Source organism: Acomys russatus, chromosome 25, assembly GCF_903995435.1.
Source record: "Acomys russatus chromosome 25, mAcoRus1.1, whole genome shotgun sequence".
Lineage (NCBI taxonomy): Eukaryota > Metazoa > Chordata > Mammalia > Rodentia > Muridae > Acomys > Acomys russatus.
In genome coordinates this window covers 18,875,825-18,892,396 of record NC_067161.1, presented here as the reverse complement: position 1 = coordinate 18,892,396, position 16,572 = coordinate 18,875,825, and the positions used below count along the sequence as shown (strand labels likewise).

The following is a 16,572-nucleotide window of genomic DNA, read 5'->3' as shown; positions in this document are numbered from 1 at the left end:
TTCTATTTATTCCCTGTGGTTTGCTTAACCTGTTCTCTTCTATGACCCAGAACTACCTTCCCATGGGTGATGCTGCCCATAGTGGGCTGAACCCTCCTATGTCAATTATTAATCAAAAATTCCCCCACAGACTTCCCTACTGGCTAACCTGACAGACATTTTCTAAATTGAGGTCTCTATTTCCCAGGTTACCTTAGCTGTGTCACGTTGACTGGGGAAAAAAGCTAACTAGCACACATGCTTGTTAGGTAAGCAAAATAACATTTAAAGATTATGGAATGTAAAGCTAAGAGGAGACCTCACTGAAGACCATTAAGTCACCTCCACACTACTAGCCTTCCCAGACAGACATCCTGCCTTGGCCTACATGAAATGCACGTCTCGTTTCTCTCTACATCTCTAGCATTGAAGGATACCATGGAGCCATTATCATCTTAGTTTTGCTCATTATTTACTGTGTGATTTTTTTCATACTCCCAGATATGTACAAGCATCAGTTTATTCCTATAAAACAGGAAATCATAACTGCATTTGCCACATAGTATTGATAAAGGGGATTATATAGATTCCCAACCATTAAATATACTAAATGTGTTGCCTAGCACATTGTCAGTACTTAATATTTAACCACCACAAGTGAATGTTAATCTCCTCCCCTGTGGTATGGGCTACATTGTGACTGAGACTGTTCAGTCTCTATCTCGGAGAGATCTTTTTTTTTTTTTTAAACCTGAGTATTGGTAGGTAGATTCTTAAGGCATCTTATTCAGGACCTTCCAACAAGGAATAGACAGACTGTGCGAATGTTGGCTGTTGGCAGCAAAGAGATGAAATAGTTCATGTATCTGCTGCCCAGAGCTCATGTTTTATCTTTTCTGTCCCTAAAGCACATAGCAAAACACAGACGTGCGGGTGAGAACTGTTTGCTATCTGCAGACAAGGCCTTGGAAAAGGAATGCATCCAATAATGGGAGAGAAAGCCATTACCATTTGTAGAGCGCTTTAACATTTGCAGTGTACTTTCATATATGTTATGATTTAATCCTCAAAGGGTCCTGAAGGGGAAGTACTACATCTATCTCCTTCCCTTTATGCATGATAATAATACTTACCATTTACTCCAGAAAGTTCACACAAATGTCTCAGTTAATCCTTATAATAACTAGTGAAGGATGTTTACACACATTTTGTTTATCAACAGTTGAGCACAGAAAAAAAAAAAAAAAAGATAGGGGACTTATCCAAAGTCACCCAGTAAGTCAATGAAAAATCCAAGATTTGAACTTCACTATGGCCCTGAAACAAATTATATTATCATACCAGCAAATGGCACTTGATACCAATCTTTTAATAAAGATTCGTTAAATCCCACCCTCATTTCCTCTGAATGGTGGTGTGAGCCCCGGATCCTGAATATCTGAGTTCAAATCCTTCCTCCCTTTCAACTTATAACCCCATGTAGTTTATCTGCCTCATCCTTAAAATGGGATTGTATTGCCTGCCCCAAAAGTCTCTTGTAAGAGTAAATGTAAGACTATTTGCAAAGAGCTGAGAAATGATGCCTTGTGTGTCAGGAGAGCTTAAGTGATCTTGCAGACTGCCAGTATTGTTTTCACATTCACGGTTCACTTGGAACCACAGGAAGATGATGCAAAAAAAATGAATGATACATTAAGATATGTCATGAAAGATGCTTGTTGACAGAGCTCTTAGATATTAAGCTTCAACACAGACCTAGGGATATTTAAATCTTTCTGTAGAACTTTTCCTCTCACTAACTGCCTTTGACAGTGATGGTGGTGAATTGGCTCAGGGAGGTCAGGGGCACCACTCAGTATGTCCCTTGTCTTCTGCATGTTGCTCAGTCTGCTCAGAAGGTGACTACGGCACTCACATGAAGCAGTGGCTCTCCATGTTCTAAGCCACTTGGTCTTCAATAGGCAACATATATCTAAAATCAGAGTCATGCTCACAGTATTGTAATAAATAAACTTCTCTCCTCTTTAAGTGCCTAAACCCAAAGACAAATAACTGTGGTACCTAACAGTGCAGTCGGCGCCAAGAACATTGAAATAAATCTGTTAAGGTTTTTGTGGAGCAAAGTGTTATAAGTGAGCAATCATGGTGTGATTTATTGTGCACAGCTTTAGGCTGGGCGCTAGGCTACAAGAAGCATAATCCACTGTCTCTGTTCAGTGCCACCCATGGTCTCACTCGAGACCAGGTATTAGATGAACACATAGGTGAGTGTGTTGCAAGAACAGTGATAGAAGTGTGTCTTAAATACTAGCGAGGGAGATGATGGAAAAGTAGCTGGAAAAAAGTAGCATTAGACTTATTGAGACCTCTGATGAGAAGGGGAGGTGTTGTATGACCGGTGAGGAACAGAAGGAAGGAAGTAGATAGATCTCTTAATAGCCTTCTTTGGTGTTAATCGAAGTAATGAGTGAGTTTTATGCAAGCATTTGAATGAAGGGGCCTGAGAGATGGCTCCATGCGGAGAGGTACTTGCTGTCAAGCCTGATGACCTGAGTTCAACCCCTGGGACCTACATGATGGAAGGAGAGAACCTACTCTTAAAGGTTGTGCTCTAGCTTCCACATGCCTCCCCCAACACACACACACACACACACACACACACACACACACACACACATTAATTAATTAACTAACTAATTAAATTATGAAATAGGACAGTGCTGTATAAGTGATTGGCAGTCTTGTGAAAATGATGATGTGTGACAGGAGCAAGTTTCTGCATTCAGAAGCATATTGGCTTTTGTATGGAAGAGAGACAGAAGGGAGAGATACCAGTAGCAGGAAATCCAGAACCATCATGTGTTAGACATCTTACTGATGCTGTAAGAGACACCTGATACCATCAACTTATGAAGAGAAAAATGTTAGCTTCGTCTCACAATTTGTAGGTGCCCTCTCTTATTTGGGCCTGTGCTGAGGCAGCATGGTGTGATTAGAAGTCTGTGATAGAGATAAGTCTCATGGGAACTGATCAGAGTGCCACAATATTCTACAACAGGCACACCCCAGTGACACAAAGGCTTCCTACTAGGTCCCACCCTTTAACTAACCCAGCCTCTCTCAAGTGCCACACCAAGCTCTAAGCCTCTGGTAGACATTTGAGATTCAATCCATAGCATTCTGTCTACGTTGTGCTGTTCAGTGTGGTTGACATTGGCTCTAGGAGCTACTTAAGTATGTTAAAATTCTACAAAATTAGAGTCTGGTTCCTAAGCATGCTAGTCTCACATGAAATGTTCAGTGGCCGTATGTCGACAAGGAGCATGCCCATCCCCACAGAACATTCTGCCAAGCAGCACTACATATCAATAAATAATAATATGTCATCCTAGACATATTAATAAAGGTACAGATAGATTTTCCAGGCAGGAAGCATTTGAGGAGATGGAAAGGCAGTAAAGAACAGTTTGTACTCTTGCAAAAAAAATCTGAGTTCAGTTTCCAGCATGTACATGAGGTACCTCACAACAGCCCAGAAGACCTGGAGCTCTTTTCTGGCGTGCACTGGCGAGGTACCTATACACACAAGTGCATGCACACAGACATAGACACACACACAGACACAGACACACACACACGCAAAATAATCTTCAAAAATTCATTTAAAAGAGAGTGTGTGAAGATCCATAACATGGTAATAAAAAGTATTGTTCCTGCCTCTAGGAAAGGTTTGTATCCTCACATGAGCCAGCTGCACTGACTCATTGCGTTTTACCTCATAAATATGAAAGACGCCGCATATGGCATAAAGAGTCACGGAAAGCATTTCAAAAATGAACTCTAACCTCCGTCTATAACCTGATCTGAATTTTACACCTCTCGAAGTGCAGAGCTGCTTGGGAGGTGTGATGGATAAACACTCAACCTGCTGAGATGTAGTGGCAACACCCAAGTGCACACAGCCCCAAGCTGTGAAGGCAGTTCATGCTGGTGCCTCTGCGCCAGGCACTTTAATTGGGGCCAGTCCAAAGGCATGCCACCTTTCCAACAATTTACATCCAAGAGCTTGTATGCAGTCAGGAAGGTTTTACCTAAACCATCTTTTGAAAATAATTTGTTTTTAGGAAAATGCTTAACTAGGCTTTGGTGAGTTCAGTGAAGTGTGAGGGAAGCAGGCAATTAGGTCTTGCCCTGCTTAAAAAAAAAAAAAAAAAAAAATCAAAGCTTCCACAAGGTGACGTAGAGCAGAGCAAAGCCTATTTGGCCAACATTACCTCACTGAGACCTAAAAGGCCCAAATCAAAATTGCTTGGGTGAGGGCACATGACCTAGAACTGGGCTATAGCATTCTCCCTGAGTCTCCTGCTCAGGAGAAGCATGCAGCACTCTCATGACATGCAGGGCTCTCCCAGTTCCCAGGGAAGGTATATGCCTCTCAGTGACTAAGTAGACTTACTTCAGGCAAATGTTACATTTCTCAGACATACATAAGCTCCCGTGTTTCATGCCCACGAATATTGTAAATTGATTTGTTTGGTGTTTACATGAAGGCAAGTGAGAGCTTTTCACAACTAATATATTGTCTCCCCTTTTTTGATTTGGAATCAAACTATGGGTATTGTGTGTTTTAGGTAAATTCTCTACCTCTGAGTCACACCCTACAGATCTGTTAAATTCTAATCAATTGAAAGAAAAAACAATGGAGCTGATGCAATACTGACTAGGACACACACACACACACACACACACACACACATATGACTTAAGAGTTTCTCATGCTCTGATGGGTGGATCAAGGCCCAGGGGGGTCTGCTTAAACTATTGCACTAACCAAGGACAATACAATAGTAAACATTGAACCCCTACTCTGATCTACCGAATGGACAGGACATTCTCCACAGTTAAGTGGAGAGCGGGGACTGACTCTGACATGAACTCTGGTGCTCCATATTTGACCACCTCCCCTTGGTGGGGAGGCCTGGTGGCCCTCAAAGAAAGAATAAGCAGGCTACCGAGATGAGACTTGATATCCTATGACCATATAGTGGGGGAGGGAGGTCCCCCTCGATCATAGACCTAGGGGAGGGGAATAGGGTGATAGCGGGAAGGAGGGAGGAATGGGAGGATACAAGTGAGGGGATAACAATTGAGTTGTAATCTGAATAAATTATTAAAATCTTTTTAAAAAAAGAGTTTCTCATGCTTAGCACCATTTCATGAGAGGATGGGGCTTTGTTCCTCATGAGGGTCTGACTGTCCTGGGACTTGTAAGATGCTCAGCAGCCTCCCTGACCTCTGCTCACTAGCTGGTGTCCATTCTCCCACCACTACTGCTATCACCAAATAGTGTGAGATATTATCAAATAGCCCCTGTGCAGCAGCAACATCCCTCAAAAGAAGAAAAAGTAATGTAGCATGAGATTAGTAGTAAATATTTGTAACCAGGAAAATAAATTTATATAAGTATACAATATAATTGATGTAAAATTACAAAAATATATAAGTCTATATTTTAATCTTGAGATGCTCCACTTACCAGATATCATTTTTCCATTCTGCATTTACAATTTGAATTGCTGCCAGGTGTGGTAGCTGTGTCCTGAAAATAATTTATGTACTAGGGAGTCTGATATGAGAAAATCTTCAGTTGAAGGCCAGCCTGGACTACGTTGTGATACAGTGGTGGGAGGCCACAACATTCTTTATTCTTTAAACAAACATTTAAGATGGAGGCAAGGAGTTCAGTGCTCCAAATCAAAGTGTATATAAATGTTCATGCCAGTTGGAAGGTGCTTTGAGTTTCTATACAGTGCTGAGCACAGTGAAATTGCCATCCACGTGCCTGATTGGTAAGAGGTGGACAGCCATCTGCTGCCTCTCTTCCACCCTCTTTGACACCTGCAATGTTCTTAGAAACAGATCAGTTACTTCCCACCAGAAATACTTTCTCTGGGACCCCATGTTCCATTTCTTGTAATTGAACAGGAAGAAACTCAGCCTAAAGAACACACTTTTTTTTTTTTCTGGAGGCAAAATGCCTGCAATCTATTTGTAGTTCCACCAAGTGACTGTGTGTCATTGGCCAAGCCATTTTCCCATTTGGCCATGATGACAAGTTTGAGGAAGGCTGACTTTTTTTCTAAGTGCCAACAACAAACTCAAAGTTGGACTAAAAGAAGAACAACAAAAAGGTTAGTATGGAGAATAAATTGATTCACATATTGATTAGTTTGGCGGCAGGGATGCTTCAGGCTTGGCTAAATCCAGATGTTCTACCGACATAATCAGTAATGTCTTCTTCAGCCTTTCATGTCCTTTCCATCTTCCATTGACTCCATGCACAAACAGAATCCTCCATGAGTGGAGAGACACTTACAGTTATTCTAGGCTGACAGTCTCCCAGACTCAACCCCAACCTTCTATGGAAAAGGGAGGTGACTTGGTGACATCTAAATGGGTAGCAGGAACTGGAGGACACCTTTAAGGAAAGTTGTGTAAACACTCTAGCCAACTGTTTTTCTTGTATCAAAAATAGTCCTTTTAAACTCAATCTTAACAAAAAACACTATTCTTATTAAGTCCTTAAACTTATTCTGCCTCTGAGGATTTTCAGGTTTTGATTCCAGAATGTCTTTCCCCCTTATAAATCACTGATTCTCTGTCAATTGTCACCCTGGCTGTTTGCAGAAGCCTGAGTTTTGCCTATAGTTAGTTACCTGCTTGGTGATAATTTTCCATGGTGCATTCCAGAACGGCACCAATGTGCACTTTTTGGCCAGCACCCTTTTCTGATGTAGGCAATTGTAGAGTGAACCACACAAGGCTTGGGGTCAGACTGTTTGGGTTCAAACCATAGCTCTGCACTTGCTAATGGGGCAATATGTGGTCTCACTGTCTTTTGCCTGTGAATGGGACAGTAATCAAAATGTAGTTCATTCTTGAAAGTTTGTGACTGCTATAAGAGAGAGAGTGTATGAAATATTTAGTTCAATTCTTAACATAAAGCAAGATCACATACTATGTGGAGTTGGTAAGGAGTGCGGTGGTTAATTCCCTTGTCAATTTGATGAACTCTAGAATTGCCTTGGAGACAAGCCTCCATTGTGCTCTGTGGGGGACTTTCTAGTTTCAGCATTTCAGGTGGGAAAGCCTTTCCATTATGAATAGTGGTGTTCTGGCTCTCAGCCTCCTGCCTGGTGGCTACCATGTGACCCACTGTCTCAAGCTCCGGCTGTCGTGACTTTACCACCCTTTGAACTAAGAGAACAAATAAACCCTTTCTTCTTTAAGTGGCTTTCATTAGGCATTTTGTCACAACAAGATGAGTGGCCATCAGAGTGGCCGATCAGATTTATATTTGTATGCCTATGTTCTTGGTACTGTTTTTTATTTTGTCATGTCTTAAGCATGAGTTTCTGCTCCATCAAATATCCTGATACTCCATCACTACATAAATCAATTATGTATTGCCTACACAGACCACTTTAATATCAGTTCACCATTAATCTTTCCAATGAAAAAGGACTAGTTGTTTTAAGTGAACTTGGGGATTTGCCCTCCAGCACACCCCCCAGTCATAAATTAGTGAATATATTAAAGAATATGCCAGGCAGAGCATCAATTTCATGGTTACTATTTATTGTTTGGGGAGGAAGAGAAGAAACTGCTGTCTTCCGAACTAGTTGAGCAAAGTCTCGTTCTAAGTCTGTGTGAGCAGCAAAATGGCGCTGTAATGGACACAGTGGGAGTTGGAGCAATATTCTACCACCACAGATGGCGTATGATGAAGCTTTCAGGGATGGCTGCAGTGGGTGAAGAGTCAGAGCCTGGAGCATGGATGGCAGATAAGCCCTGTGCATCTGCTGCCTCTCCTCATCCATGTCTACGAGTTTCCTAATTGATGATGTCACCATCTTCCCTCTGGAAGAGAGGGTTTACCAGAATCCTTCTCCATGTGGCGTTTCAACAGCCACGACCCATCTATCAGACGCTGCATGGAATTGCAGAATTTTTACGAATGGAAAACAATGCAAAAATCTTAATCATCTGAAAACAGATACATTACAACGCTAAACTAGTCTCTAAGCTTAAGGTCACAGGGGATCCAATCATGCAGATAACCAGAGTTTGACTTACATGGGGATCTTGGAAGACCCCTGTCCATATACCTTCACACATGCCCAAGACCATGGGAGCATAATAAATAACACTGCGTGTAGCTCTTTGCTTTGTAACCATCAGTTCAGTGTGGTTTTCTGTACATTGGCTGGGGACTTTGTACTCATTTAAAAAGACACTGGAGACACAGTTGGGAACAAAGAGCTTCTGCCATACGTAACCTAGGAATCGAGCTGGAACACGTCACCTGGTTAGCCGCCCACCAATACTAAGGCTTTCTGTAAGAAAACAGAGTCCACAAAGGGAGCTGAGTAACTTCCAGCTTTCTCCCTGTACTTTGGAACCTGTTTGTATGCACACAGATGGTCTCTGTCAGTTGGAATAGTCAGGGGCAATATGCAGCCTAAGTGAACAAAGTTAGCAAATGACCTAACAAATAGCGAACAGCACACTATTTGACTCGGGGCAGATCTAGTGATTCTGGAATCTCCCAAGTTGTAAAAGGTAGCAGGAGGCAGAATGTAAGCCAACGCAGAATCAAGGAATTAAGAGGAGTGGGGAACTAACAGGAGCCACACGATGCTAAGATGCATAGTCATCGTACACGAAGCAACCCCAACGCTTCCACTGTGCTGTGACTCTTCTCCCATTGTCAGTGTTTGTGTGTGTTACAAACAGCACTGTTGTCTGTGCTGTATGAAATGAATTCACGCTGAACCAAATTCCCAGACGTTCATGTGAAGAATGATTTCACAGCAGCCATCCTATCAGGCTCCTGGAAAATTGGACTTGAACCTTAGTTCCACCTCAGTCACTCAAAGGAATTTTTAAAAATTGGCTTCCAGCTGGCCTTGTTCTTCAGCATCCCGTGTCAGCTATGCCTCAGTAGCACGCGCTTTAAAGCCTATTGATTGAGACTTAAAATTTCTTCTTACCTGAACCCTGCTGCTAAGCGGACGTCAGCACTGAGCTCACAGGACGTGGTCAGGACCTGTCTGCAGTCAGAAGCCTTGAAGAAGGGTGGAAGGTGGCAGCACTACAAATGTCAAAAGACAATGACCCTGAAGACTCGGTTGGATAATAACTGCTATGTGTGATGATTCAAACACATGCCCTACAAGAAATCTGGAGGGTGCCATGGGATTGGGAAGAGGCACCTTGGAAGTATCCCTCTCACATCCGTTTCTTACCCTTTATGTAACATTATCGTTACTATGTATTATTATCATTATTTATTGTTATTATTTTTATTACCATATTATCGTGCTTATTTGGGCAAGCACCATAAGTAGATACAGGATGGATTTGAGAAAGATAACCCCAAGTTTAAGCCCTGCCCTTGACATTTTCTAACTGGTGAACTTCACCCCTTTATTTCCTTTTCCTCACCTATAAAATGAGAATATTCTTTTCTTGCATGTTAGGGAAATGTGTGGTCATTCTAACATAACAAGGTTGTTTTGAGGATTAAGAGAGATGATACAAGTAAACAGATCAGTGCAGTGAGTGGCAGATAGACACCATGCAATGAGCAATAACAGTTACAGTGCTGGTCGTTATAGCCTTATTGTTACAAGATCTATGGGAGAACTATTGATTAAATGCTAGCATTGATTCTGATAAAACTGCCCAGCACTCAGTCCAGATCACCTGGCAACAAAGCCATGTCTTATATTGCTCCTTAACAGCTATGAATGTACTGGATGCTGCAAATCCAACTCCATTCACCCATTGACATAGCTAAGATAGTTCATCATCACTTCAGGTGTGTTATTGGGCATGACACTTAAGATTTAAAGTTTAGGGCTAGAGAGATGCCTCAGTGGCTGAGAGCAGCACTTCCAGAGGACCCAGATTCGGTTCCCAGCATCCACATTGGCTGCAGGAGATCTTACATCCTCTTCTGGCTTCTATGGTACCTGCACACACATGCAGAAACATACTTGGAAACATACACATTTTAAAATCTAAAGATCATTTAAACTTTAAGGGTGTCTTATATCCCTAACTTTGTGTCACTGCTGTCCCTCTAAAGGGCATCATGCTAACAGTGGTTTAATGCCTCATTACTACTGCTCACTTCATTCTCTTCCACCTGGGTCACTTGCATTTTCTTCAGAGGCTTGTTCACATTTCCACCCTCTCAGGAATCCTTATTCTTTTTTTTTTTTTTTTTAACCCCAACCATGCCAAACATCTCCATCCAGTGCCCTTGTAGTATCCTAAATTAGTGCATTACAGCTCCCAGTTTTTTAATCATCCAAACCCCTCTGGCTCCTCACTAGAGATCTCTCAGGCCTGGATGGTGGAATACATAGGTTTCAGAAAACCGCACATGTATTTTGTTGAACAAGTCACTCATCTAAGGTACCATGTAGTGCGCTTAGTAATGACAAAAACAAATTATGAAATACAGTTATGAAAGCAGCAACAAGTGTTGGTATCTAGCAGAATTCTGAAAATACCTCTATGTCTGTAGCTCTTCTGGAAAGTACAGCTCTTCAGGTATAGATACTTCCCAGACCAAACTGTTTATCTGAATCACAAGTTTCCCTCCACACCCCAGCTTCATGGGCTGCTCCTCCTATCGAATTATCATTAGGTTCCTCATGAGCAAACCAGACAGTCAGCAATTACAATGACCCTGGGTACAAGGGCACATTCGGTGAATGTGAAAGCAGCAATTGTCGTCGCTCAGAAGGAAGTCATTGCCAGTGAGGAAGAGGTCCCAATAGTCATCCACATTAAAGGGTCCTTCCGTGGCCAAGGGCAGCTCCTACCTACTCTACCAGCCTGACTACTATTCTTTATGGCATGGACCAGCCATGCTTTGCCTCACAGGAATCCCACCATGATGTTCAAATAAACCACATGATACAATGAATGATCAACTCGCAGGCATGGAAATATCCTGTCCACCTGTTTTCACCTTCTACCCTAAGATTTGATTTTTGGCACAGCCTCTTTACTTGTTCACCGGGGACACAATTCTGAGTAACTGATAATAATGTCTATGAGGCCATTTAAATGGGCTGATAAGCTAGAAAAAGTAGTTCTTGTTTCAAGCAGGTAAACATGGGGAGCTTTACTGAAGGGAAGCAGAAGGCTTGAGAGTATTGGTAGACACAGGAAAGTGTCCATTAAGGTGGGAATGAAAGTGTATGTAGAGGTGGAGTCGGTTGGCATGCTCACATCTGAGAAATGAAAATGCTCTGTTGGCTGGAGAATACAGAGCCATGTGGAGAGTGGGAAGGTTGCCCTCTGGGTAAGGGAGGTAGGGGAGGAGCAGCTGTGATTCTGAAAAGGTCACATACGCCCAGCATCATGGAGAGTTTAAGAGTTCTTTCCTCCTACAATGGAGGGAGCAAAGATGATAGGCCCTGGTTTCTACCTACAAAATGCTATCTCGATTGTGATGGAGAAGAGATGGGATCAAGGCAAAGTTGGTATATAGTTCTCAAGAGTAGAAATAGGAAGAGCAACAAGGAGATGGTTTAGAGAGATGAGGAGGACTAAGAGCCATAGCAAAGGTGATAGAAAGAACTAGACATTTCTAGACATTCAAATGGGTACCCTTTTCTGAATGATATTCATAAAGTATCACGTGTCATACAACCAATGGTATGCATCTGGGCTGATAAAGAAACATCAAAACTGCCCTGAAAAGTACATCTGGAGCACTTCATTTAAAAAAAAAAAAATTGTATTGTGGGCTATTTCAATGTAACTTTCCTAGAATGCTCTCATGACACTCATTGCTGACCTTTGACCCCTCTGTCCTCTTTCCCAGGTCGTCCCATTCCACCTACATCCTCGTCTAGCCTCCTCCCATCTGCTCAGCTGCCTAGCTCCCATAATCCTCCACCAGTTAGCTGCCAGATGCCATTGCTAGACAGCAACACCTCCCATCAGATCATGGACACCAACCCTGATGAGGAATTCTCCCCCAATTCATACCTGCTCAGAGCATGCTCAGGGCCCCAGCAAGCCTCCGGCAGTGGTAAGGAAATTCTGTGGTGTCTTACTGTGTGGTGTTTTGTGCTTGACATTCATGAGTCTTCAGGAAAATGACAACTATTGAAACAAAGGCTGGGAGAAGGCGGTGTGGGGAGCATCAAGGTGAAACGCATTTGTCATTTCTGTGGCGTGGTAGTTCTAAGATGTGGCTGGTGAAGGTCGCAGCTGTTGGAGAGGTTTTACTGATTGTTACAGGCTCTGGGCCTCTTTCTGTGGGAGGAATCTGCCCCATAGCTACATGGGAGAGCATTTTAGGCTCAAAGGTGAAGTGTGGGGAGACACTGGAATATTGAGTTTTGTATCACTATGATTCTGGTCACAGCCAAGTGACCCTGGACACTCTCACATGGCCCATCCGCGAGCCTCCCGGTTCCCCTGTTTTTTAGCATTGCCTTCTGACTTCCCCTTCCTTGCTTGTTTTATATAGCTTTGCGATTAAAATCTGTTCCCTCGACATGAATTCTGAATACCATGCCAGGAGTGAAGTGTTTGGGGTATGACCTCTCTATGGTCCTCTGCTCATGCCATTTCACTTGACTCTAACGAGCTGATCATGAGGCACTGTGATAAACACAGCTTCTAAATTCAGAGTCCTTGTTTTGAGTTTTTATGTTCACAGAACAGAGGGACTGAACACTAGGTTCTGCTTCTCTTTTGAGGATTTTTGCATCTCAACTCCCACTCTCTGAGTCTTACATAGAATTGGCCCCAAGCATAATAATCAGGCCTTATTTTCAATTCATCGATTGCTAGAATGTTCACCTAAATGTAGGAATACAGAAGAAGATGCGGTTACCGAGGGCTGCAGTACCCATGCCTGAGGGGGCGCATAGCACTAATTAGTTGCTCTTAACCCCAGAAGCTCTGGCATTGCCTTCTGAGTCAGCCTCTCGTGATGTTCATTAACACAGATCACCAAAAGCAACAGAGAGATTTGCATGCCAGGAATGCTCCCCACAAAGACTGCCCTGGCTCTATCCATGAATATAAGCTACCACTCACTGTTCTCAACCTCTGCAATTATAGAGGTCCTCCTAAATATATTAGGATGATTCATTCAGCAAATGGACCGATAGACTGCTACTTATGATGGCCCATGCCCTTCTTCAAAGCCAGGCCTGATATATTTAGCAAACTCATATTCTTTTTTTTTTTAAATTATCTAATCAAATCTTTCATCAAATGAGCAATCCATTGTTGATATTATGAAGGCCTTTAATCTACCATAAATCTTTATTAGAACTCATCAGAGCTTCTAGTTTGAGAGAAATGTGATTATGGCACTCTTAAAATGACATTACATCATCGGGGTGATTGGTTTATCATTTGGAGAAGAGACATCAATCATAACTAGCATAACCACACAGTAAATGAATTCAACCTTTCTACCGCGGAACAATGACACCGTAATTGCTCAAAATCAGGCTTAAAATGAAATCGGAAAATGCTCTTTCTTCAAATATGATGTTAACTTAATGGAATATATTATGAAAAATCATGTTTGAGAAAATTCTATATAATTAAAAATATGTGGAAATATATTCCCTTTTTTTTCGTTCATCAGAACTTGATTTTAACTACAGCACTATTTTTTTTCTTCTTCTTTTTTCTTTCTTTCTTTCTTTTTTTTTTTTTTTTTTTTGCAGAGATTATGTTGCATTTAATTGAACTACCCTCGCTTGTGTTTTGCTACTTTTTATTTCATACTATGTAATCGTGATGAATATTGTATTATGAAGGACAAGAGGCTTTTGAAATGATGTGCACCTGCTGATAGCTTTTGAAAAACAGACAATTATTAAAGAGAAAATGAGCTTTCAGAAACGACATCCTTTTATGCATGTATGGATGCCCAAGCAATGATGACTTCCATAAGCGAGGTCAGCTCTTATCTCAGGGCCATCCAGAATGTTTTCTTAGTGATAGCACACAGGGTGATTTCTTTCCCTTTAGACGGTGGGTGTATTAGCTTGTTGGTTGTCAATAGAGGATTTTTGTTGGCTTTGTATAGAAATCAAGAGCTCATCATTTGGGTGGGCAGAACAGATCTGTGTGTTTAGAGCCAAACTTAATTCATTTTTTTCATCAGTTACACCAATTTGTTCAGCTCGCTTTAAAAACTGATAGTGATTTTAGCTTCTCGGAGAGGAGAAAATGCCACAGAGAGTGTGAAGGTCCATTTTCATACCAAACAAGAGCCATGCTCACATGATTTCTCCAGCAGAGGGGTGAATTGAATAGTAGCCTTGTTTCCAACAGACTCGTGTCACTCACCGAAGCTCGGGCAAGTGGGTAGTCCCTCAACGTTCTTCAGCCTGGCTCAGCTAAAATGAGAGCATGCCCAGCTGGAGTACGTGCGTGCGCACTTGCATGTGTATATATTTCTTGTGGAATGGATTTGGGGTCCAGGGCAAATTGGGGATTCTATCAAGATCTGAATGCAGTTGCCATGAATTTAAATTTGACATAAAAGATTGAAAATGGAGTTTGACACCGAAGATCAGAGTGCAGAACCGGTGCCTGAGTGTCTTCAATTGAGTTTGATGAAAGGGGCTGAATTTGTCAGGTGTTGTCGGCACCAGCATGGGGCTCGTATTTGGGTGTGTTTATCTGATTAATCACACAAAATGGTTTTAAGTTGGTCCCTTGGCAATGAGACTGGATCTTAAGATCATGTAGGAATTCAGACTTTGTTTTTCCCCCCTTAGTTAAAATGCCTCCCAACATACTCAGCCTGTTCATAATAGGAAAACATTATTTCTCACCCTCCTCCTATTGTCTCGATGATTTGATGTCGTCAAAGCCTGTCATTAGGAGAGTCACAGCACACATTTCCTGCCCACCACACCTTTGTTTTGAAGAGACAAACTCGATATAAAATACAGGAACTAAAATGGTTTTCCCCAACATGAAAACTGCCTCAAAGCAAAAGCCGAGTTTCACCTTTATGCATCAACTGACATTGTTTTCTATGGCTATAGTGCACCGTTTAGTGCATGGTACTAAAAATCGTACCACCTTTGCAGCCAAGTCGCTCTAACCCTCCATCTATGCCAATCAAGCAGACATACAGTATACTCGGAGAGATGTCTCTAGAACTGATCTACCTAGCCCCTGAAACATTTCCTTCCCCATAGCTGAGCTCAGGCCAGGGCCTCACCCTGTCTTTTGACCTTCTGCTGGAACAGGTTAGTGCGAAAGCCATTTCCTTATATACAGCCGTGTAACTTCAAATCTTATGAAATCACTCATCTGGGGGGAAAAAAATCTAAATCCCAGCTGCAGCAGAATAGAGTTCTACACCTGGAAAAACGAGGCTCCCCTTCAAACCAGCAAACATCAAGTTTGTACCTTGCGTTGTCAGCATAGGAATGAAAGATACAGGCAGTAGTCACATGGTCATCCAAACGATCTGGCTTACCTCTCCCACAGAGAACTGAGTTTTGATTCTTTATGGAGGCTTGGAAAACTCAACAGCAACATCACACTACACATCAGAAAGGAAAGCAAGAGGCTCTGACAGGAACCTTCTAGAAAGTCCTCAGCAGTAGAGATAAGTCATCCAAAGATGAAGAGGAGAGGTCCAAGTTTGCAATGGGGCAAATGAGACATGCCCTAGGCCTTCTAGGAAGCAGCAGGAACTTGGTTCATTCTAAGGAGCCATAGCATCTTATAGCCTACAACTCTCTGTTTGCATATGGTGACCTACAAATGCACTTGCCTGCTTCTTTATTGCTTTTTTTTATTTGGGGGATGGAGTACATGCACATGTCTGTTTGCATACATGTAGAGGCCATAGGTCAACCTGAGGTGTCATTCCTCAGGTGCTATCCATGTTGTTGTTATATTATTATTATTATTATTATTATTATTATTATTATTATTATTTATATGATCTTTCACTGGCCTGTAGTTCACCAAGTAGATGAAGTGACTACACAGTGAACCTCAGGAATCTATCTATTATCTATTACTTCTGCCACAGTGTTAGGATTAAAAACATGCATATAACCACAAGTAATATATATATGTGTGTTCTTGGCATGGAACTCAGAACTTATTCATACAAGACAAGTGTTATACAGACTGAGCTACCACCCAAGTGGTAGCTCCTCTCTCTCTGTCTCTTTCTGTGTGTCTCTGTCTCTCTCTCTGTCTCTCTGTCTCTGTCTCTGTCTCTCTCTCTCTCTCCTATACTTTCTCCCTTCCTGCTTTTCTTTATTTCTCCTGAACCTCTCCCATAAAAGTTATCTCTAAATTCTCTAAAACAATAGTTAAATGACACAGAATGTACAAGAACAGCTTGGGGTAGAGCATTATGTTTGTTCATACATATAAAATCTGTATCACGTAATACAGATGGGAAACTTGAGTCTAAGCTTCCTGGTAGCCAAAGTAAAAAGAAAAGCAGATTGCAAGGTGCCTAATAACCAAGAGAGACACACAAAGCAGATGCTT

General features: G+C 41.9%; 1 protein-coding gene across 12 annotated transcripts in view; it reads left to right on the top strand.

The window, feature by feature from the left end:
• Positions 1-16,572, top strand: part of Tenm2 (teneurin transmembrane protein 2) — a 1,156,123-nt gene that overhangs the window by 771,542 nt on the left and 368,009 nt on the right. For 11 of the 12 annotated variants that reach the window (XM_051167370.1, XM_051167369.1, XM_051167371.1 and 8 more), the window contains one exon: positions 11,888-12,097. The exons of the other annotated variant lie outside the window; for it this stretch is intronic. In XM_051167370.1, coding sequence (XP_051023327.1) covers positions 11,888-12,097 — 210 coding nt within the window. The remainder of the gene's footprint in view (positions 1-11,887; positions 12,098-16,572) is intronic. 12 annotated transcript variants of the gene reach the window in all.